A 24,853-nucleotide genomic window follows, 5' to 3' on the forward strand; every position below is an offset into this window, starting at 1 on the left:
TGGCAAGTGTCGTCAGTTTGTGAAAACTCTTCCTGCCCCATTCAATGTCCAGCATATTAAGACTTTGAGCATGTTCGATACATCACCATTTATCCAGAACAGATAAAATGGTAGACTGTTCTTTTTACATAAAAGGAGGAACAGGACATGCTTCTATCGTAAAAACCTTGAAAAAATTTTGGCATTTTAGCAACATAGTTAATGTGCACCTTGAAGAGCAAGTTGTCATAAAAACCCAGACATTTCTCAACCTTCCCGTGCAAAGCTGATATTGTACTATATTGAATGCATGCTGAAGATTTGCAAAAGCTTGTGCGGTCATCGACACACAACAGTATTGTGTGTTTTATTTGTCAGGATAAACCTGATAAAGGCCACAAGCCAAAACACTTTGGTCTAATTTGTTAGCAAAGTTGATATTCATAAGTCTTGCTGGAACTTTTTAAACTCTTAAGTCTTTCACTCTTCATGCCTCATACAGTAGCTACAAAAAAAAAAATCACTGTTCTTAACTTTGATTATATTTATCCTTAGCCTGTATTTGTTAATGGAGTGCTTATTACGTCAACTGAGTTGTAAAGACAGCTGCAATACATCTGCAGAATGTTGACCAGGAGCAGCTGCAGTCAGTGTTGTTTTATAGCCACCATAAAGCATTTAATGGCGGTTATGATTACTGTGTTTTATGATGTCTTGCAAATGTAGTTAAAATATCTAACTTTGTGAAATAGTTTTTTGACAGTGCAGCCATTTATTGTATTTCACCTGGTATTTATTGAGGACATGTCTGTGTGTGTACAGGTGGATCAAAATGTGCCACCGTATGGAATTTCCTTAGTAGTGAGGTTTTAAACTCACTGACTGACACAGACCAATACAAGGTTATGGTGAAATGTCAGAATCAGCATCTTTCGACTTTTATAGAAAAAAGATTTTGTAAAAATCAGCAAGGCCTCTGAAAAAGACTCAGTACAGATCAATTCAAAGGATTATACACATCCAAAACAAAATGACAGAGCAGGGATCTAGACTTTTACAGAAGTAATGATAAATGGAGAGGGATTTAAAGGTCATGTGATAGGTCAGTGTCTTTGAATTTCCAATCACTGAAGGTGTTATTTCAGATGTTGTTCCTCCAGGAGTGTAATGAATGGGGTCAATCTTTTATGAAACAGTGTTATTAAAATCTTCCAAAGTGAATGAGTAGAAGTAAAAATGCCTTTTTTTTTCACCTGATTGTCTTTTTCTTATTACCAATGTTTGTAGCAGTATTCCACATTTTCAGGGTCCTTTATGGATTTGGACTTTGGAAATATCCATTGAGTTAAAACATCTGTCAAGTGTGCTTGTAAAGTAAGTACTTCTGTAAGCAAACAGAAGTTGTTTTACACCTAACTCCATTACAATTGGATAATTACTTCTAATCAATGCTTTTATATCAACACAAGTACTGAATTTATTTTTCTTTAAAAAAATCACCCAGCTTTTTCAGAAAATTGTCCTCCTCGAAGGTTCCCCCAAAAAGAATGGACTGTATTTTTATCCTTATCATTTGCAAAAACACAGTATAAAAATACATTTATAAAATGTGCTTCTAAAATACATTCATGTAAAAACCATATAGATCATAGAGAATATGTTTTGTATTCAAGACCCGGGTGACAGGATATGGTTAAGGATAAGATATAAACTTAACAAAAAGTAGAGGCAATGAAAAGAACATTTTTACACTCCTGAAACAGGCACAGCATTTTTCATAATTCCCTGTGTGGTCTGTTGATGTTTCAGCTTACATGACACGCTCCCATTACTTTTTCCGTCTTATAGTCATTTATTAAGTGACCACTATGTACGTTAACAGCTGAATGTCCTGCCTGAGCTCACACAAGCTAAACAGGGAGCCCACAACCAGCCTGTTTGTTTTCAAGTTATTCTGGATAAAGCCTCAGACTAATGTTTGATGAGTAAATAACAGCCCTTTGCAAAGGTGGTATGGCTGTGAGTGAACCAAGCACTAGCACAGTTTGTATTTAACTTAGAATGAAAAGATGAAGAAAAAAAAAATCTAACTAACTAATAAGATAGGTTAGTGCAAGTTTGAAGTCTTATTGAATGTTTGTAACAATCATTCCAAATACCGCTGGCTTCATAATGATGCATCTGCACGCATTTTCTTTTTTTTTTTTAAGGCCGATGTGTGTGTTCATGTTTGCATATTTGCATGTGTTCCAGCTTGCAGCACTGGCCTGTTTTTTAATTTGCATTTGGGAGCGTCTGCTAGCAACTGAAAGGCTTAATCTCTCATGCATTTTAGGTTTAAAACTCCTGTAAAGGTGTGTTCTTCTAATTGTTATGTTGCTGTGTGCATAACATGTATTTGCGTAGAGTTGTGTTTTAATGTGCTTCATTTTGTTGGAATGGTGGGTCATCTGAGGAACCAGAGGAGTCCGAGCAGGCCAAACAGGAGGTTTGAAGATGTGTTCAGAGACCCATTCGAGGTGTGGCTGTGGGGATGAGGAGGGCAGTTCGTGTAGGGCTCTAAGCAGGCGGCATACGCCATGACATGTGCCACGTAGTTCTGCTCTTTCACCCCATGGAATAGGTGAGCCATCGGGCCCTTGGCATAGATTGCCACATCCTCCCCGCCATGTGTCTCAGCATCCAATGGGACGGCAGCCTGCTGCATGTACTCCTCATCGTCTGCAGAGAAATGAGCATAGACACAAGGGTCATACAATACACTTTAAGGTAACTCTTTTCTAGTATTTTTAATTTACAAAATTTCCATAACTATCAAATCTTATTCTTCCTCCAAATTTTTAAATCCTGCCTTATCCATCTTGGAATTATACATTTAATTACTTATTGTACATTTCTTTAGATTACACTGGATTACTTTTGTTTCAGGTACAATATCACCCACAGCAGAGAAACTCTGAGGATGTCCTTAATAAGGACAACATTACCTTCATGGTTGCTGTTGTGACTTTCTGTGTTTTGCAAATGTTCTGTAATTTACTTAATTAAACTTGATTACGATATTTCGAAACCTGAAAACCTAATTGAGCTCTTTTTTTGATTAAATAACAGTATTTGACTGCTTGACTTTTCTTAAGTGAAGTGTGCTGACTGATTACATAACTATTATCCACCCTCAAAACAAGCATACAGCCCTGGATAACAAGAAGATTGCACACTTCGCTTTGCTCTGGATTATGTCTTTGTATTTTTGTGGATTTATTGTTGCAAAAATCAGTTGCAGGCCTTTATTCTTTTTGGCTCCAGATGGGTTCATAAAGTCTTAGAAACGAATGCGTCACTTGTAATTGCATGTTTACTGAAGGTGACAGCTGAGTTCTGTGGAGACAACCACTGGTTCCAAAAACATAAAGTGACGCCATTTAACTCAAAAAGAAAAGAAATGGGGTATTTAAAAGGTAACTCATCCCTGGAGATAGATATTTCCACCTTTAAGTATATACAGTCATGCAATGACTAAAGTGAATGGTGCAGAACAAGAGGAGGAGGAACCGGATAACTGCTGTTAATTGTGCCACAAAGAAATGGAAATAGCTCTTTTAAGCATAGTTACACGTACACAGCAAAGACAGCACAATGTATTCCATAAACATAATTTCTCATCTTTGCTGTCAAGAGAAAAACACAGGCATGAGTCAGTCATAACCACATCAGTTCACGCTGTCTGAACACACATCAGCACAGACGAGCGCCACATCTGAAAGACATTAGTTTGTTCTTACAGTAATCCACCATTGTGATGTTCCCTCTGGTTCCATTTATATGAACATAGCCGGGACCGTTTGCATAAAGGATGCTCGTGAAAGGCATTTTGTCATCAGCTCTCTTTGGTGCCAGACCTGTATGACAAATAATGAGAGAGGTGAGTAATAGGACATTAGTGGCAGTATAACACAACATTCATTTTGACACACTTTAACAAACTTTTCAATTGGGAAGCTTTTTTACAGGCAAGCTGCATCAAATATGTGCTATTCATTTATAAAGTTCAATGAATTTGCATCACATTCTTTTTTTTTTTTTTTTCTTTTTTTTTTTTTACCAAAGATGGGATTCCCTCTTGGTGTGTTCCCACCAAAAGTAAAGACGTGGGAGTGGTCTGCAGTCACCACAGTAAGAGTATCCGACTCTCTGGTCAGTTGTGCAGCACGCTGAATGGCTCGGTCGAACATTACAGCTTCTGTCAGGGCCAGCTTAGCAATGCCGTCATGGTGGCCATGATCAATTCTCCCTCTTAACAGAGAGAAAACAAAACAAGACAATTAAACCTTGACCAAAAATCTTTGCTCTATCCCAGAGGCTCTCTTTAGCAGAGGATAGATTCATTTTCCACGCTGTCAACATTAGGTTTTCTATCTTCAACTATATCTTCAAAAGATTTTGCTTTAAATCAACAAATAATAGCCTGCGTTCTGTATCCAGGCATGTATTCTCTAACACTGCATCAGGATATAGATTGGATTATTGGGGGGGGGCAAAAAAGACATCCTCTACTTATCTTCCACAAACAGGAAATATCCTTTGGGATTCTTGCTGAGGATTCGTATGGCCTTCTCCGTCATCTCCACTATGGACGGGTCACGTGTGCTGTTCCGGAAAACCTCGAATCTCATGTCTTTTGGCTCAAAAAGACCTGGAAGAATCCGAAATAAGAAATACTTATTTAAAGGGGTAGTAGCACTGACACCGGATAGTGATAACATAACGGTATGTCCTCTGGCAGAGCTGATGATCAGAAAGCCGAGTCAGTGATTTATTTTATTTGTACAATTGCTAAATACAGAGATTGAGTTATCCAATAAAACTTTCTTATATTCTATTGTCCATTGTAAAAAAAACAAAAAACAAATATTGTACTAATTTCAAGTACTGTATATACATTCACTATTTATATTTAGAAAAGTTAATGACAGTAAAACATGCTTAATCATACTTACAATACAGTGATTTGAATAGGATTTCTTTACTCTAATGTAAGCAACATGTTCTGTTTTCTAAAGCAACAACAACAACATTTTGGGTTATATAATTTTAAGTGGAGATTTCAGACAAAACAAAGCATATATCACTTTGTAAACCCAGTATAAAGGAAATGCAAAATGTTCTACATCTGTTTAACTGTTAGTGAAATCTTCACTGACAACAACCTTTTGGTTTTCGTCACTGCAGTTTATGGAGATAATACCAGATAGATTTAAGTTTAACTACCGGTACTTTATACGCCGGTGAATATAAAATGCTGACCTTACTGGAATTCTTCAATGAGGTCATTTGACAATGTTTAATCACTTTTATAAGAGGTTTATCATTTGGTCTGTTATCTTTGTGTGAGCTAAATATGAATCATGTGTTTCTTTTAAACCTATTTTTCTGTCTTGTGTGTGTGTGTGTTCTTTATTTACTTCTCTAGTCTGATTATCAGTTCAACCTGAAAGCTGTTAACACTTCTACACACACCCATGAGCCGGTCAGTAGTCTTAACATTTATCTCATCAAACTCCTTCCTGTGCCAAACATAGAGAGACTTCTTTTTCTGGAAAAGAGAAAAAAACACATGGATCACAGACATGAATCTAATGTAACACATAAATATTAATATTGAACAGGTGTGTAAATTTATCCTACAGGTTTAGCCTTTAGCCAAACATCAATGAGGTTCCTCTTGTCCCTGCGGTCTCCCTTTCGAGAGTTAGAGGTGGGGTACTCTGGGTCTGGGGTGCCTTTAGGTGTCATGTACATCCTCCCTCCACCTAAAATCACCTGAAAGGAACACCGGACAGACTCGGTATGATTAGTAACAGATCAAAATGGTCCACCTGCTTAATAACTGCACTTCCCTCATAAAAGAGCACTGTGGCTTCCACTGCTCATTTTCTAATCTAAGAAGTTATTAACTCCTTTCACCTTCCATCATGATAAAAAGTCTTTGAAAATATGGTCAGAATTGAAACCACTAAGGCTTTGTGAATAATAAGGATCTAGTTTAAATGCTTCTGCTTAAATAGGTTATAAAATACAAATTATCTGTGCAAGTTGTGTAGTGTTAATTCAGTGGTCTATCCAAAACCTGTCCATTCAGATATCCAATGTTTGAACTCAAAGTCATTGTGCACTCGTTGAACTTCACAAATAAACCGTCATAATCATATACAAGGTTTAATTCCATGCTATATACTGTTTGGTAAAGCTCTTCTTATCTCAACAATTTTCACAGTGCATACAATGATTGCAGATAAGCCTCAGACAGGGCTTTTGTAAGTGTGCAGGAGGTCATGTAAGTTTATACACTGACCTAGAGATGAGTATTTTTGCAACAGTGAAATGAAAATTGCAGCAGTGATTTTTTTCTTACGTACATCTATGTCGACGTTGGTAACAAGTTGTGTTGCGATGTCGACGCAGCCCTGTCTGCGTGCACTGGAGGGAAGATCTGCATCACTGTACCAGCTGCGGCTAACTGAGTGGGCGTAAGCTGCGGCCGGGGAGGCATGCTGGACACGTGTGGTAGTTACCACGCCAACAGATTTACCTAAACGATGTCGAATCACAGCCACATCAGAGGTTAAACTGTTAGGGCAACAACATACTTTAAACATTTACTATGATACTGGTTTAAAAGTAATAACAAACAAATGACAATGTGTCCTGTAATAAGCACAGAAAGTTGATCTTATTTTTTCTTGGACATTATGCTGCTTTGTATTTCTTGACAAAGTAATGGAGCCTCATGGCTAGAGATGGAGAGACTAAGCATGGTTTTACTATAGCCTGTAGGTTCTCTTTGGTTAAGCGTATCTCCATGGCTATATATTTATTTACATTTATTTTAGGCAGGATTTCTGTCTTTTTCCAGCCTGATAGATAATTCTTTAAAATGCCAAAATAACCAAATCTACCATGTTATGGACAAATGGACCATGGACATATGTTATCTTGCCTAGTATGACATCTAATTTCAGACACTAGCAGCAACAAGAACAAAAGTATTGATGAGCTGATCAGATAATTGTTTCATTCCTCATGTATGATCATTTGACATCCTGAGATAAGAATTCCAACCAGCTGAACTTTCCATTACACACCACACCCAGACCATCTGGAGTCCTCACCTTGTGCCTTAGCACGGCGTAGCACCGAGTACACCTCATTACCAAAGGTGGTGTTACACTCGTAAGCCACTGCGTTGGCACTTAGCCCAACTGTCTTAGCGTTAGCCTTCACACCACAGTGATAGGCTGTAGCCGTGCTAGCACTGTCTGCTACCTGCTTATCCACACTGTACGTCTGTTGACCAAAAAAAAGACAAACAAAATGACAAAAAAGAAATAAACATGTATCCAAACAAATGTGATATTTATATTTTAGAAAACAGAGAGCTACAAAAAACATTTACCCTTCCCTTACACTTAAACTGAAATTGCAAGAATTGAGAGATTATAATTCCCCACAAAATATAATTCAACTTTAAAATGACATTAAATTTGTTTTGATTGTCTCTACTGTAATGTGAGCATCCTTAAAAACCTTTCACTCAATGGTATCAGTTGTTAAGGAGGAGTGTGCAGGTATGGGCCAAGAAGTCACATGTTAAGGAATCATAATAAGGAGCCTAAAACTGTGTAAAAATAGACAGATTTACTTATTTAAACTAGGGCCTTATTCTGCTGAACTTCTTTCTCTCTTATCATCTCACATCTGTCTGTCTGTCTGTCTGTCTGTCTATTTTTACAAATTCTTCACTGATTTATAAAGTCTTTATGTACTGCTTGCCATCTTAACGGTTCTTTTCACATTACAATTATCTGTTGAAGTATACTGTACAGTTATACTGTTTGATGGATATATATATATATATATATATATATATATATAGAAAATGTATGTGCTCTTTGAATTTAGAAATGTCTTTACTTTGATAACTTGTTTATAAATGACTCCTGAATTTTATCTCTGCAGTGTTCTGTAGTCACCTTTGACAGAGCCAAATATGGAAAGGTGTCCATGGCCAGCATGGTCTCCTCCCCGGACCTGCCCTCCATCTGACCTCTCAGAATTCGAGCTGCAGAAACTGTAGACACACCCATCCCTGGGAGACAGAGATCGAGAGGTAAAGGTTGACTGAAACAATCTCTAAGTAATATTTTTAGCTTCTTTTGCTCTAACTGTCAAATGACACAATATATGGCATAAACATTGGGCTCTATAGCTGTCATTGCTTTTGTATTATCAACACACTTCTCACTTTCACAAATAGCACTCACATTAAGGTGCATCTGGCTTTTAAAAATATTGGGAATACTGTATAAATGATTTGTTTCATGCTTCTCAAAACACAGATGACGATTAAAATTTTCCCTTGGGGACATCCTTACCACATTTAGGCCAAGCAAGCGCTTTAGAAAAAGCTTGATAGATGTTTCAATTGGGCCCAATAATTTAGTAATCTAATAAGAAGTATTCACATCATGGGAAGGTTTTGCTGTACTATCATCTCCAAGCCAGTAATCCATCCTCTGTTGGGAACGATTTAAAAAGCTTGCCCAAAAATAATATAACTCTTGTTTATAAAGTTCTGACTATTGGAGTGACATTGAGGGAACACAGATGATTTAGTAAGACTCAAAGAAAGCTAAGTCAAGACCATTAACATCAACCTAATTACCAAATAAATTCTTTCTTCAAAAGAAAAAAATGAAACACATTTTTATGAAACAAAAAACATCTTGATCACAGAAAATAAGGAACAAATGGAACAGAACCACAGTGAAGGGCAAGAATTCAAACAGTTTTTGGATTACAAATGAAATAAACAGATATGCCATGCCAGGTTATGCCATGTCTCTATTCATCATATGTTACATAAATCAGTATAACCCTTTGATCACTTTCATTAGTCAGTATTGGATTTCATCCCTAACTTTCAGAACCATTCTTTATAAAGCCCATGACAGTGTGAGGCACTCAACTCTCTTCACAGTCATAAAAAAAGAGCACATACATTGGGCAGGGCATTACTGGAGAGATGCTGAAAGAAAACTCAGACCGACCACCCAGAATTATAACCCAGTATGATTTAAAGCAGATATTCTTGTAGTCAATAAGGAAAACACTGTAAATCTCTGTAATAAGTCCCCATACAAAAATGACTCAGCTGCCTTACCAGCTGTAGATATACCTCACACATTACAATTAATACGAAAGTTCTTTTCAAATATAATACAATCCAGATTGAAGTCCACCCATTTCGAAAAAAAGTCGTCCCTTTGGTAGATAGTATAAAGTCACTTAACGCCACAATACTCTGCCAAAGAAAGAAGCAAGTAGTATAGCATCTCAAGAGTGGATGAAAGCCAGCGCTTAGACAAATAAGGCAAACATACATGGCCATTTGTCAACAACAGAAGTGAAAGAGAAGTCTGCTATAAAGAAAATGTGCAGTGCAACACTGAATTAAAAGTGTTTGCCTGTTTGGAAAATTGCCAACCAACTCCTGAGCTTTAAGATAAAAAAACTTTTGAATAGAGTTTTTGTTCAAGCTGTTGTACAATGTCCTAAAAAACGAGCGCTTGTCAAGTGTCATTTTATTTCATTCCTTTCCAGTTGCATTCCTTGCTCCTTGAAAAATGTAACTCCAACATTCATTGTCATTGTTGCTCCTTTGTGGCCTCAACCGAGACTCGAGATGACTATCTTGCATTTCAGCAGCAACATTTTCTAAAATATGTTTGCGACATAGCCAGTGACAAACCAAAAGACACAAAACTGCCACTCAGGTTAAGGGTTGTGTTGGTGGCAAGAGATAATCTATTTGATTCTTTCTTCACACAAAATGTTGAGGTTTAGGCAACAAAAAGGATTCTTTAATCTGACAAACAACATTTTTATTATTAAATGATAGCCAGTGTTTGCTGTCAAGACTGTGAAAAGCAAAACCCATTAAAGTTGCACTATTAATGGCTGTCCAAGTTTTATTCCGATTCCTACTGAATCAAGACAAATGCAGAGCTACCACTGACACAGTCTGACTTTCCAAGCTTGTTTTCCTAAACCCATTTTGAGCACAACAAACACACTGTAAATGAACACACTTGAGCATTGTGCTGGCAATATATGATTAGCTCTATTTGTCATCAGGCTATGAATAGTTTTTCCTACTCAAAGTTCGACCACAACCGAGTGAAGGTAAACTTTGACAGATTCCCGACAGTCAGCATGACCTACCGTCACCGAGAAACAGAATGATGTTCTTGGCCTGGTGATCACGGGGGCGGAGTTTCAGCGCAGCATCCAGTGTTGCCCTGGCCTGAGCATCCCAATAGGCTGGTTCCTTCTCTAGGTCATACAGCTCTAAATGGAAACACACAAGAAGTAAAGAATACGTTGAGTATGCTGGAAGGGTGGAAATTTGCAGAACTTGTAGATCTCAAAGGAAAATCAGAAATATGTTCAATTAAAGTATTTAGTGCTGGTGCATGTGTGGAATAAAGTGAAACTTCCAGGGAAGTCAAGTGAGTCTGTAGAGGCACTTAAAAAGTTGTTGGCCTAGAAGCTACAACAGAAAAGCTGTCAAAATGACACCAAATAAAGACACTTTAGTTTCTATCCGTTCTTGCCCACTGAATCCAAGTTCCAACGGAAGGAATTAAAGAAGGGAAATTCAACATTTCCCTTCCACATCCACATTTCTAAAAACAACAGAACGACAAACAGTCCATCCCACATGTTGCACAAACAGGTGGACACAGGTAAAAATATACTTGCTCATGCTTTTGTGCACCCACTGACTTGCTGTTACACCTACAGTGCTGCATTTCTCCATATTTCAGTGCTCACAACACTCACCCTTTCAGCAGGTTGAGGTTACCTGTTTGTGTTGTCCATTTATCTGACCACAAAGTGCCTCTTATATCCCAACTGCAGGCAGCAATAATAGCTATGCCTTCTCCTCACCTTGGCTTTCCATTGCAGCTCGACTAACAACCAACAGTAAGGGACCCAGAAGGATGTGCAGGAGATTCGGGGCCCCAGAGTTTGGCATCTGCATCTCCAATCCGAAGAGTGACCAGGAGGCTGAAGAGGTAGACACAGCTGGCTTTCAGAGTAAGCACACCAAAACCAAAAAGCAGAGGCACAGACGCACAGGAGTGTGTGTGGCTGTCGAGACCTCCAGCCCTGCCTTTTTAAAGCCCCACTGGGTGTGTAGTGAGAAAGGGCCAACGCCAGCTCATAGGCTTAGAGCCACAAAGGAGGGAAGAGAGAATGTGAGAGAAAAATGAAGAGCCAGGGGAGAGAGAGAGAGAGAGAGAGAGAGAGAGAGAGAGAGAGAGAGAGAGAGGGAGAAGGAAAGAGACAGAGGAGCTGGGACCACACAAGAGCACTGTAACATTCACAGCCCCTCTACTCTTTGATTCCTGAAAAGGCACCGCCCCTGTTTTATTGTTTTAAAAGGTTGCTCTAATGTAGGTCTTCCTCTTTTTTTTTTCCTGAGTTCCTCATTCTGAAGTGTGCCTTATAGAAAATTTGAACGGTTCTTTGATGTGGTAATTGTATAATGGGTCTTTTGATGCAGCCATTTCTCTTACAAGGAGAGAAAAAGGGGTACCCAATTTGTGTTGGAATCCTTCAAGGTCCAAATCCCAAAGGAGGGAGACACAAAAAAATGTGTCTCTTTCCATTTCTTCCCCCGATGTCCAGGAAAAACAGTCCAAGGGAGAAAAAGAATTGATGTCCAACCTATTCTTGTGAATATCATGATTGAGTATTGATGTGCTCTGCTTTCCATGACAGGAAAATGGTCACATTTCCATTTCCCCTCCACTGCATTTATGCATTTAAAAGACCCCAATATTTTTCCTCCTTTACCAAGTCAACTTGGCTAGTTTCTCTGTGGGAAGTGAAGTGGGGTTAGAATTTTTCTTCTGTGAGGTAGTGGAGACCGCCTGCAGAATAAAAATGTCTCCTACACAAACACAACACTTAATGTGTGAAATGAAGTGAGTCGAGGCCAACTTTGTTCCACCCCGGCCAGAAGAATCAAATTCCCGTCGAACGGCTCACGCCTCGTGAACCCGCGAGGCTGAATCTCGTTACAAGTCAGAGCTCTGGAAGACTTCTTTCTGCCAACCGCTCACCCGTTGCCAACAGGGGTGTGCAGTAAGTCACATGTGCTTAATCAAGACTGTAATAAAATCATAGCAGCAATCTAAGTAAAGAGGCCTCACATGATGCGGCCCACACCACATGAACTGGAAATACCAACGACGAGGTGCAAGAGTAAAGAAAACTTGTAGATGCAAGCCCGTCTGTCAGTGTGCCCCTGAGAGAAAGTCGAGCTAATGCTGGGAAAGCCAAATTAGTTTCCTGCACAAGACAAGTGTAAACACCTGGTGGCTGTTTTCAGTCTCAGCATGGATCATCCACCCACCTCAAGGTGCTTAGCACCTTTTGTTTACCGATTATATGGCAAACATGAATGCTTGTGGGAAAGCAGTGAACTCCTGGGAATTAGAGGACAAAATATAACTAAAGCAACACATGTCAACAGTTTAAGAAATCTAATCCCAATACTTTACATACATTTTGGTTAGAAGGAGCCAAAAACATCAGTGTCCAATATTACGTTAGAGGCACATGATTGATCCGGTCTTAAAACATGTCATTATTTAAAACAAATAAATAGATACAGATATCCATTTCCTGGTCACTGATCGAGAACACATGTGTATGGGATATTTATAGTCTAGCAGATGGTGACTTGTGTACTTGGTTTCTCACTTGTAATTGCTCCTTCCAGTGTTCCCATTGAAACTGTGAACGGGTACCCTGCTGGGTTAGTTGTTAAATATTGTCAAATACATGGGAAATACACATTTGGAAGCAAAATAAGGTAAATTGCCCAAACATGAAATTAATTCTATATTAATGGAAGTGTCTGGAGATTATACGGGTTAAAGATGGGTTTGTGGGGTTTCCCTGTTTGGTTGAAATGTAAAGAACCTTAAACAGATCTTTTTTAAGTGTATAGAAATATACACCGGTTTTACAGTTGCACACCTACCTCTTGAAACACACAAACTCCCTCATTCCAGCATCTGGATCCTGAGTCATACAAACCTCAAAGTAAATTACAAATGTCACACTCCCCTTCTCCCTGCTCATGCCTTAAAGGGCTCCTTTAACCTACAGATTCTGTAAATTACAGTGAGCAGATCTTGCGTCTAGATTACAACTCATGAAAGGAAATGTTTACTTTCAGGTTGTCAAAGTGAGGATGTACTGAACGTGTGGGTGGTGCCAGACCACACTGCTATGATTTCAAAGAACGAGACAAGACATTCTTTAAAGATGGCTTTAAAAGGGAGATATGGCAAAGATATGGGGGGCAAAGTGATTTGGCCGTGGATACAGAAACTCTTTTGGTGGCAAAAAATATTGGTATCTTTTGGGGAGGAGAGATTCAGACATGCAGCTGAGAAGGAGAGACAGACAGACTGGCAGATTTTAAGAGGGAATAAAAAGAGAGACAGCACTGGTGGAACAGTTAAACTAGGTCTGCAATGATGCCTGGGATCTATTTTGGCCTCAATACAAATATGACCCCCTCTTCCCTTAAACACACTCACAGTGACATCCACAAGACAGATGAAGAATATATCGAGATCAATTTAGGCTAGAGCCATAAATGATGTAACCCTACTTTATGTGAGACATTGGAGACTGGGACCCCTTCTCAGAACAGTTGGACAGTCTCATAAAAGATTTTTTACTGCAGCCATGCTACTCAATTGGGGGACAATTAGAAGTGACGTTCGGGGAGACCCACAACCCAACTGAAGCTCAGAGCAGCAAAAGATTGCTACCTCGACATCAAACAGCCTGACAGCTTTGAGAAGTGGCCCCTCGAAGTCTTTAATTGGACTCGTAAAGAAAATATGGAGAATATGTTTACCCCAATTAAGCCATAGTGTGTGTGTGTGTGTGTGTGTGTGTGTGCGCGTGTGTAAAATGGTGCTAGAGTAAATTAACATTTTGCAAGGAGCTGAAAAAATGAGCATGAAAGAGGACCTAAGAAAAGTAATAATTTGTACAAGGAAAACTGTAAGATTGAGTGTGTGTGTGTGTGTGTGTGAGAGAGAGAGAGAGAGAGAGTGAGAGAGAGAGAGAGAGTGTGCGTGCGTGCGTAAAAGCAAACATGTCTCCCTGCTTCTCTGTGATGTGTTATAATTGTCTATGGTTTGTTATGTCTGACTTCAGATCTAAACGTTATGACATGACATGGAAAAAAATTAAATGCTGTCCAGTCATAGCCTTGCTAACTGCTCCACTTTTACTGTGTGCATTGAAGAACATATTGCCTTTGACATCATGTCATTAAAGTATTCTTTCATGGGTGCATGGTGACCACATCAAATGTCTGCTTATGGCGGTTGCTTCACAGTTTGTGCTTATACCGTCTTAGCAACATCACAAATTCTGACTCACCTGCACAGCTATATCCGGTGAGGAGAATAAAGCTGATTAACTGTATCATCGTAAAAAACTTTAACTAAAACACTGATGAAGTAATCTTTCCTTACCTCTTCTTTATTTCTGCTTTCCTGTTTTTTTGGGTCTCCAAATGCCCACTAATTGCAAGCTGCTGCATTTACTTACCTCCACAACAACAACAGAGGAAGTTACTCACCAAATTGGGATCAAAGTATCAATCAAAGTAAAAAAAAAGTTTCTTAAAGTTTCTTTCTTCCCCCTACTAACATTTTGTAGCCACGACTTGCATCTTTGGTTAGAGAAAAAGGCAGACACTAATTTGGATACATGTGCTTGACCACTAGCACTCACCTTTTTACCAGTGTGCGTCAGAAAGTTACATCAAATCAGAGAGCAGTCCAGTTTCCCTTCCCATCCAGATCATCAATAAGGCATTGAATCAAAGTTTGTTTTCTCTCTCTGTCCTTCGTAGACAAATGTCTGTCAGCAGCTCACACAGGTTGAGGCTTTGTACTTGGCTGCAGAAAATGTCTGAAATGGTTTCAGAGAAGCCAAAGTGGGACAAAGGGTTTATAGAATGCAGGGAAATAAACATAAGATGCTCTACATTACAAAGACAGGCATGCGTAAATAAACTTTTACAAATGATCCAAATGTTGTCTGGCAACAAGAATAATGTAGGAAAAAAAAAAAAAAAAACAAGGAGCACAAGTTTGGTCCAATGGGAGAAAACCACAATCAACCACATGCAACTGTGGTGTACCTGACTCGCATCTCTTGTCCTGTGCTCTCCTGAGCGCTCTGCTAAGGCTAGATCTCCTTCACATCAAAGAGCTCTCATTACAGTCAAGTCATCAAACATGCGCAGAAGGATTTGGGGAGGGGGAAACAGAGATCCAGGGGGGAGAAAATGAGATGGAAAGACACATTGTGTGAGGGGGAGCAGCCACACTTCTGCTGCAGAAGTAAGTAAAAAAATAAATAAATAAATCAATCAATTCCAGTCTCTGTTTTGCTCACCTGGCAAGACCTTGAACAATTCCAGGCAGGAACTGAAAAAAACCCTCAACAACCTTAACAAGCTGCTACTATCATAATGTTGGTACGGTTAAAACACTTGATATCCTGCTTGATAAAAAGCTAAAGCATATGCGTATTTATCCACTTATAGCTGTTTTTTTAGATAAGTAGTTAACATTACCTTGTGAAGTATTGTTGTGAAACCAAGTCTTTCCATTTATTAATGGACAAACACAGATGTTAGCTTTCATTCTCCACTTCCAAGCTAATTTCACCATTAGCTAGCAGGTGGCTGAATGCTAATATAGCCTCTTGGAAGTGTTATTAAAAACAATGATGGCTGAAACAATCTTGTCTGTTTTGCATGAAGCCTTATCAGTCACAATACACAGTAGTTAGGACGACTTGACTTGAATCTTGAATGTAGTAACATGGACCTTCTGGCTGACTTCTGAAGACAATATGCCTCTTGGAACAATGGCCATGAAGTGATTTGGCCAAGACTTTCATTTCCCTACAGTACAACTTTGAGTAGTCAGAGTCAGATTTTAGTGATTACACCTTAGAGGGGTTTGATAGTTGGACTGCATACAGAAGACTTTAGGCCTATAGCTTAAATTGTTAGAAAATGCCGAGCGAGCATAACAAAACAAAAAAAAGATTGCTCTGCCATGCTCAATTTATGCAGAATCAGTACACTAAACAGCAATGAAGCTTCCCATCCTGAGCCAGAAGTTAGAGAAAAAGGGCTATAGTGTAAATATGATTGTCTTGTTAAACTGCTTAAATCGGAATCTTGCAGCTTTTCTTCATAGTTTTTGTTTCCCATCCAAAGCAGAGTATCTTCTCTCTCATGGCCACCCAGGCATGATGCTCAAGCTTGTGGGAGGAACATTGTGTCAGGTGGTGAGGTCGGGAGATTCTGCGACTGGCGCTTGAGGTCAGACGCGGGTTTATTTTCCTAGGCAGGCCTCACTTCCAAAACATCCTCCGCAGCATGCTCAGTGTCCACCAGGTGCTGACCAGACAGTGTCTCAAAGGGGATGGACTGCTTCATTCATTCAAATGGTTTGGCTATAGTCATTTACATTTACAACTACAATCTAGGAATTCAGGGTACACACTCATGCTTGCATTACAAATAAGGCATGGGGTTCATATTTTCTCGAGGACCACACTGGACCACCCAAATGACTGCATGTACTGAACAATAAACAATAAGTGTAATCAGTGACCTGAATGCTCTAAAACAACACAGCCTATGTCTGTGGCACGGTATTGCTTTTTCACAAGAGACGAGTAGGCTACCAATTTCTAAAAGCAATGTTTCATGAGGAGTTCAGACTTCGCTGATCCAGAAGAAATGTTACTGAAGCCGAAGTATTCAAATGATTTCAAAATGTTTTCTTTGTTATCTCTTCAGTCTTTTTCTAGTGCCCTCAGCAGCCATTACAGACCTCACAGTAAAGTGTGCAAAATCCCAAAATGTTTCCTTAGCTAAAGATGTGCCTGAAGGGTGGAATTTATGTTAAGAGATTCATGGCTGTAAGTGGATGAATCTGACAGACTTTGGTAAGCTTCTGAGTTTCCTCTTACACAAGCATGAGGTACATACTCTGGGCTGCAGTACCCTCATATATTATTGTCCAGCCAGGATGAATTGCATTAACTTTGGTTATCCTCCAAATTTCAGGTTAATTAGTCCGCTACATTGGTTGGTTCCAGAACTTTTGGAGGAAAGGACTTTAGTGCTTCTAATCAAAGAGTGTAATTAAACAGCGTAAGGTTATTGTACTAAGCTGTTTTTTAAAACAAGTTGAAGCCTCAGCTCCTACTCCATCGAGCATTACTCCAGTACTGCTCAGGCATGCTTGATCCAGAACTAATGTATAGCCTTGGAGTGAAACAGACAAATCGGTCAAGTTAAAGTTTGATTTTTGAAATGGTCTGGCTAGCATTCATGCTAAATTGATAACAAAACAGCCAAAGGCTTTTTATGAATAAGCAAGCCAATGAGCAATTGCAAGTGGATCAGAGGTAATAGTGGAACAATATTGGTTGGAGTGGCACCAGTGCTGCTTTGACCGACGAGTTGAAACTCTCACTGCTCTACTTCGGTCACATTCTCTGGTTCTGACCAAAAGCCTGCAAACACTATTGTCATATCCATCACCTTTAGCTTTTTTACGTGTGAAGTTTGAAATATTTAATGTAAGCAGTCTAAAAATTCCTAACTAAGCTGATTAAGCAATTGAATAGAAGCAGCATTCTGCTTTATTTCAACACCTCGTGCCACCAACAGTTCTGTTAAATCATTATTGGGAGTTTAGCGCCTTCTAATTAAAAAAATATAAATTGATGAAGAAAAGTTTTGTAAGTTAAACTTTTTTTTAGCTGGGTAAGGTCCATTATAATCATGCTGTCCTCCCTAAACCCAATCCTCAGTACAGGTAAAATAGAACTGGGTGTCAGATAGGCTGGTAAAAGTTCAAGAAACCACCACAGTATGATATGTGAGGCCTCTTTTTGAAGCTATCTTTGACAAATGCAAAATCTGACAAACAAGGTTGTGTGGAACATCCCAGTGGAGTGTTGATTGTTTCAAGATTGTCTAGTAAATGTTGCTCATATGCACATTGCCAACACTTAATTAAAGCCATGTTGCAGAGATTGACCTCTGTGTGAGTTGGAAGGCTTTAAGTCATCCCTGTTAAAGAAGTTTATGAATTAAATGAAGGAATGAAACCTACCTTGATAATGACCCTGTCTTTTGCAAATACTGTGATTTTATAAAGCATTTAAGCATCTCTGTCTCGTCTCATTTATGTAACTAAGAGTGTGTTGTTCAATTTTAAGATGTGCGATTAAACATTTTCCGAAAAAACAAATAGCCTTCTGGCACCTTACCTCAAACTCTTCTTACAATTTCACATAATTTTACAGAGAGGGTTTACACAACATGTCAATGTAATATATATCTTTTTCTAATTTATGTCACAATATGAACTCAAAGTTTAGAATATAGTATATAGTGCATCCTTGAAACTTTGGGGTTGATATTCATTTGTAACAGTGTAAGATATTTTGTTTACGTGAATATCACTCTCATAGTTTTTTGTCTTTTTTTGGGGGGGGGGGAGACATCAAAGGAGTATTAGGTAAGAATGGGAACTAAAGCAGTAGCAAATAAACAGAGGAATGCTTTACACAAGGCTTATCTTTTACCCTTTTATGATATGTGCAGAAAGAGTGTGAGCAGCCTGTCAACAACTACCAATAAGACTCGTTTGTAATCCTGTTTTACATACCAGTATTCTCAAATAGGCATATCCTTCATTTATGTGACTCTGGACAATTTAACATTCTGAATATTATTACCAAAGTAGTTTTTCTTGAGATTATTGTTTTTTTCTTTACACTGTCCCTTAAAAGCTTCATGAATAAATTGAATGTGGTATCTTTTAGCTTCAGTTTGTGGGTACCCTGTATTAACATTTAAATACAGACTGTGACTTAAAACCTGCAATATGCAAAGCATTAAAAACAAATTACATAAATCCTTGTTTTGGAATTAGGATATTAAAGAGAGATGTGATTGAAAGCACAGGTCATGAGAGTAAAGCTTGTAAAACATCTGGAATAACAGTTTCAGATTACTCTGAGTAAAACTGTATAAAGTGGATGTAACTTGATATACACAATTAGGAGCCCTCATCTCTCTCAGACTGGTTGTATGCATTTCTTCCACTGTGTAGACTGAGCAAAGACTCCGTGTTCTAAACTTGTGACTGTGTGTTATGCAGTTTCCTTTTTTTGGATTTGAAACTCGGTCAGTTTTTGTTTTGTTTTTGTGTACGTGTCTGTATTGCCACAGGGGTCACCACTCATTCCTTTCAACATAAAATGATAGATTTCTCTCTGGAAGTTCTCCTTTTGAGTGTTCTTTGCACCGTCCAGTGGCTGAAAAGTGAATTAAACGTTTCTGTACTGCGGCAATCACCTGCACATGTTCACTCGTTGTTCTAATCTAACCTGAGGCAATAAAGCCACACAGAGACAAAGTTCTCTCCCTTGAATCACTGCCTTGCAAAATATGTAATGCTTCTTTACAAGCTCAGATTTGATGGACTGAAGATTTTTTTTTTTCAAACTCCTGGAGGAAGGCTTTACAGAATTTTGACAAAAATAAACAAAAACTAAATTATTATAATTAAATCAGGAAAACACAAAGGCACTATGACAATCAGCTCATACAACATTTCCATAGACCTGCAGAATAAATTCCTGGGAACTTCCAGTCTTTTGCAAGTTATGATAAGCAGTAATTTTACAAGACTAAAGAAGAAAATCCTTTGAAAATCTATATATACCGTTTAATTTCTGTACTCTTGTTTATGGAATCCATGATATGCAGGTAAATCTGGTCATGGCTCAAAACTGTGCATTTCCTTCCAAAAACAGGATAATACATGGCACACACAGTCATGTTTTCAAAGCATGTGAGGGGACTAGAGGAACAGAAGAGAAAACGGCGAAGTGTTGTGGATCAAAGTCCTCCTGCAGTGTGGAATGCAGAGTAGTGAGGCAGCTTATCTTGAGGCATCATCTGGTTACACAATACTGACTGGTATCAGTTTTTATTTTAAATAAAGTGAACAGTATTATTCCTGGCAGAATGGTCACTAAGGCAGATGGCCTGATCAAAAGACCCAAACTAAGATTGTGTGTGTGTGTGTGTGTGTGGGGGAGTGTGAGTGTATGTGAGCATTTTTGTGTGTTTCACAGTCACAGACATGATGATGAGGGCATGTCTGGGGGCCCTGCATCTGTCGACATTTTCCATCTGCCAGTCCGACTCTGGCTGCCTTCAATTAACCCCTAACTAAAAACCACAAATGCTTTACTGGGAAAGCAATCAAGAACGGGGCAAATATTGTTTTTGAAAATTCCTCAGAATTTTTTTTAATAGAGTAGCTTGATGCATGGAATCACTCAGGATCAGGGTTTTGCAGGAGGAGGACAGAAAATAGCTCTATAGACGACATTCACCGTGCGGCTGATTTTATATTCCAGAGCATATGGCATCATAGTTTTGGGCAATCTTTTAACAAACAAAATACTCCAAATATAGGCTTTTATTGAGTTATTAATCAATTAATGTAGCTTAACGATGAATTAAATTGCTGCATTGTGCCTCTTCCAGGTTGCTTATAGCCTACATGGCTAAAAAGGCTTTATTTTATTTATAGCAATAATACCTCAAATAGATTTAAAACAGAAAAAAACAGCGTTTTCAGGATTAATTAGCTTCAAACAACGCAAGCTAAAACTATCCTGTATATTATGCTTCAGCTTCAAACCACTGAGGCAGAGTTACGTCACATCCTCCAGTCCAGTAGGTGGCGCTAACATATGACTATTGCGGACCGCCAGTGAAAGAAGTAGACGGAAACCTGAAGTTTCGAGAACTAATGTTTCCGGTCGACGTTGTTTTGATCTGTCTTCCACTCGTGTGAAGATTGGTGAATTTGCGCGGTAGCAACCCCACTTGACGTTATTCTTTGGCTTGTTCAGGAAATTAATATGGCTGATGCAGGTAGTCGTTTATTTACATTTTAACTCGAGATCAAAAAAACAGTTAGTTGTGAATCTTAATAGTTTCAATGGCACAGCGAATCAAAAGCAGCGAGTGCTAATGTTATCATTAGCTAGTTACTAATTTGAATCACTAAGCACCTTTTATACGACTCACTCTAAGTTTCTTAAAACTCTTAAGAAGATGTTTAATTTTCGGTTTCCTATTTTGCTATTTCCTCTTGTCATGTAAGCTATTTGTCAGTTGATAGAACGAAATGTAACGCTAGCTTACTCAACACGTATTATATTAATATTATGGTAGTATACATGAAAACAAATCTTTGATACAGTATAATTGTATATACAGTTTAAAAATATACATAAAAAAACCCTATGTTCATATTACGTATGTGGATGTATTTATTCTCAGGTCCAAATAAAGACAACATCAGAGCCGGATGTAAGAAATGTGGATATCGTAAGTAAAGCTTTGAAAGTTTGACCCATGAGCTTCTTTCTTGTTTTTTTATTTCAGTCAGACTGAGGCATTGTGGTCTTTGAATGTGTGTGCTTGTGTTTCTTCAGTCTCTTAGTTGTGTTTAAATGTGGGTTTGTTTAAGTTATTCTGGGCTCTCTAGTGAAGAATGTATACAGCTCATCCAGTCAGGATTAATCCATAAATACTGATGGTTGCTTGTGAGGATCTGGATGATCATCATAAGCTGAACTATCAGAAGATAAGTGATTGGAGGCGACTTCTTCTGTCCTTCACCTGGAAGTGTTTCAATGTTAATTTTGAATTGTTTAAGGATTCAGTTTTGTGGCAGTTGCCAACTATTCCCTCCTGTGTTTGACGTTTTCAGCGGGCCACTTGACCTTTGAGTGTCGAAACTTTGTCAGAGTTGACCCACAGAAAGACATTGTTCTGGATGTAAGCAGCACCAGCACTGAGGAGAGTGAGGAAGACTCACCTGTAGCTCAGCGCACCGTGAAAGTGAGGCGAGGCGCCCAGCAACACAGAGGTAAAAAAAAAGAAGAAAAAAAGCGAACCTAAATAAAAAGTAACAATTGATAAAGATTAATAATGGCCATACTTGTAAATGTGAACATTGATGAGCAGACACAGTAGCCACAATTGTACCAGTGAAGGAAGTCTGTAAACATAAAATTCATAAGCATCCACTGTTCCAGTTATTCAAGACTGGGTTGTTCCGTTTACTATTCTGTGCAGGTTCAAATGATGATGATGACAAAATGAAGAGGCGCAAACTGAAGAAGAGCAGAGACAGGAGTTCAAGAAAGAGGTAACCATTTTGTTAAACAAATGATATGAATAAATATTGTTTAGAATGTTGTTTTTTTTTGCACAGAAATATTAAACAGCGAGTGCTTACTTCAAAACAGGAATTCTTTCATCTGTAATACTTGAAACATATTCACAAAGTCTAATTTTTAAATGCTTTACTCCGCAGATCTGCTTCATCCTCAAGTGATGGGAGGAGCACAAAAAAGAAAAAGAAACACAGCAGATCTGACTCCTCATCTGAAGAAGAGGAGAGGGGAAAGAAAAAGAAAGTCAAAAGCCAAAAGAAGAAAAGCAAAAAGAACAAAAAGGAACACAGTAAGAACCACAAGAAGAAACAGAAGAAGAAGAAACATGAGTCGTCTTCTTCTTCTTCAAGCTCCAGTGAATCTCCAGACAGTGACTGAGACATATGAACTGTACAGTTTATGGAGATCCGGCATATTTAGCTCTCAGTACACAAAACGAGTCAAAGAAGAACCTCATACTGGGCCGAACAGTCTATTAGTGGAGACCAGGATTTATACCAGTCGAAGACTCACCGGAGAAGCTCTAAAGATAAGAGTTTAACACCGTCATGCAAAAAATAAATAAAAATTTGAAGCCTTTCAAATTTGTTTTGAAAGTTGTTTTAAGCCAAGGAACATGTTTAGCTGTAATATTACTTTTTACTTCCAGAAACCCTCATTTTCTATTAGACAGGTGAAGTCTATATTACATTCAAGTGAACAGTTTTCAAAGCCAATCCAGAAAATGAGGGATGAAATGCTTAGATACGTTTTGTGGTTAGTTCCTGTAAGAAGGGTGTCGACATAGCCCTTTTTGTTTTCGTCTTTTTTTTTGTTCTGTTATTTCAGATTTTAATGTTAAAAAACAATGGTCATTTTTCCACTCTCATGACTCGGGTTAACTTGGGACAAGGGATGACAAAAAAAGAACCCTTGAGTCTTTATCTGTATCTGCTGAGAATAATGTTGGCTTACGTAACCATGTTTTTTTTTCTCTTTAAATATGTACATTCTTCAATGTTTTAATATGAGGTTGCAGGGATGACTTAATGTGAACACTGAAAGCCCTTTCCTGGTAGGAAAACATTCTTAGTGATTATTTTACATAATGCATCCATCACTGGCTCTCCTGCAGCTTTTTGAAGACCAAAAGAGGAATTTGTCTACATTTTGGAAACTGTGTTTTTGGTCCTCCCCATTATTATTATTTTGTTTTTTTGTAATAAAATATATATTTGTATCAAACAATCTCAACTGTCTTTGTTTACTTTCATAAATTATTCATAACATGTACACAAGCAGGGATATGGTACAATGCTCTTCTAAAAGATAAGTGGTGTTGGAAAGCTGTCCTATCTTGTATTTCCTGTAGAGGGCAGCAAAATACCATGAAGTGAGTTTAAACCATGTCCTGTTCTATTCAGTCTGATTTAAAACTGGCAGAAATCGTAATTAAAGGTGAAGGGCAATGACAGAACACATTGAAATATGAAAGATTACAATGACTTGCAGCTAAAGCAAATATGCATCACTCCAAACAGAAAAGCGCTCTTTAACAGGTGTCTGTGGCAAAACAAAATCATGTGTTTTTATTCTGGGGAAACTTGAGTTTTTAAGTTAATTAATTTTATAAGATAATGTGCTGATTTCTAGTATTTCTGTCTTGATATTCTTTGGGTTCAATGTTGCATAAAATAGTTTGTGGAGGAGGCATGGGACATCCAGCCTGAGATAATGATAATGAATAAAATTATAATTTGTTGCATTGAGTGCTTGTTAAACACAAGACAATCTGGTCATCGCCAAAGCCAAAATAATGACTTGAAACCAAATGTCAAGCCAGTTTATAGTGAATATGTGGACGCCATCTAGAGGTCATAGTTGGAACAGTCACAGACACTAAAATTATTTTAATTCAGCCATCGTCTTCAATAAAGATTGGTTATGCAAACTGATAGAGAGCAAATACAGAGGTCGAGTATATTTATATATTAGTGCTGTCAACATTAACTAGATAGATAGATACGCGCTTTATTGTCATTGTGTGTAGGAACATAAACAATTCTTGGCAATCCTGCCCAGCAGAATTTTGATCATATATACTATAACCTGCACCTACAAATAAACAAACATCGGTGAATGACTCGATAAATAAATGCAGTGACTGAAAGAATAAATATATGTGAATGTTACAATGTCCGAAAAGATAAATAGTTTTACAGTGGCTGAGTTGATAAATAAACAGTTAAAGTGCAGTGGACAAAATAAACAATTATTGTGCAATGAATAAATAGCCCTATATAGTGCAGTGACTGTTCTATGATAAACAATTGTTATGCAATAACTGAATTAATAAATAAATAAAGAGCTATGGTGCAGTGAATAGAGAAGCAGTAGTAGAACAGTGAATGACATAGTC

At 38.2% G+C, this 24,853-nt stretch overlaps 2 protein-coding genes across 2 annotated transcripts; one reads left to right on the forward strand and one right to left on the reverse strand.

The window, feature by feature from the left end:
* Positions 1–2,331: 2,331 nt before the first annotated feature.
* On the reverse strand, positions 2,332–11,159 carry alpi.1 (alkaline phosphatase, intestinal, tandem duplicate 1). Its single transcript, XM_079350930.1, has 11 exons — positions 10,990–11,159; positions 10,261–10,386; positions 8,010–8,125; positions 7,149–7,323; positions 6,396–6,568; positions 5,665–5,799; positions 5,497–5,572; positions 4,534–4,672; positions 4,082–4,272; positions 3,762–3,878; positions 2,332–2,700 (listed from the first exon to the last, which is right to left on the reverse strand). The coding sequence occupies exons 1-11, from the start codon at positions 11,081–11,083 to the stop codon at positions 2,426–2,428; spliced, it is 1,617 nt and encodes a 538-aa protein (XP_079207056.1). The 5' UTR covers positions 11,084–11,159; the 3' UTR covers positions 2,332–2,425.
* A 9,810-nt stretch (positions 11,160–20,969) lies between these two features.
* On the forward strand, positions 20,970–23,682 carry srek1ip1 (SREK1-interacting protein 1). The gene is made up of 5 exons (XM_079350516.1): positions 20,970–21,142; positions 21,554–21,601; positions 21,987–22,145; positions 22,355–22,427; positions 22,596–23,682. Exons 1-5 carry the CDS (start codon positions 21,130–21,132, stop codon positions 22,831–22,833), a joined length of 531 nt encoding a protein of 176 aa, XP_079206642.1. The 5' UTR covers positions 20,970–21,129; the 3' UTR covers positions 22,834–23,682.
* Positions 23,683–24,853: the final 1,171 nt, after the last annotated feature.

This window comes from Symphodus melops (genome assembly GCF_947650265.1).
Source record: "Symphodus melops genome assembly, chromosome: 8".
Lineage (NCBI taxonomy): Eukaryota > Metazoa > Chordata > Actinopteri > Labriformes > Labridae > Symphodus > Symphodus melops.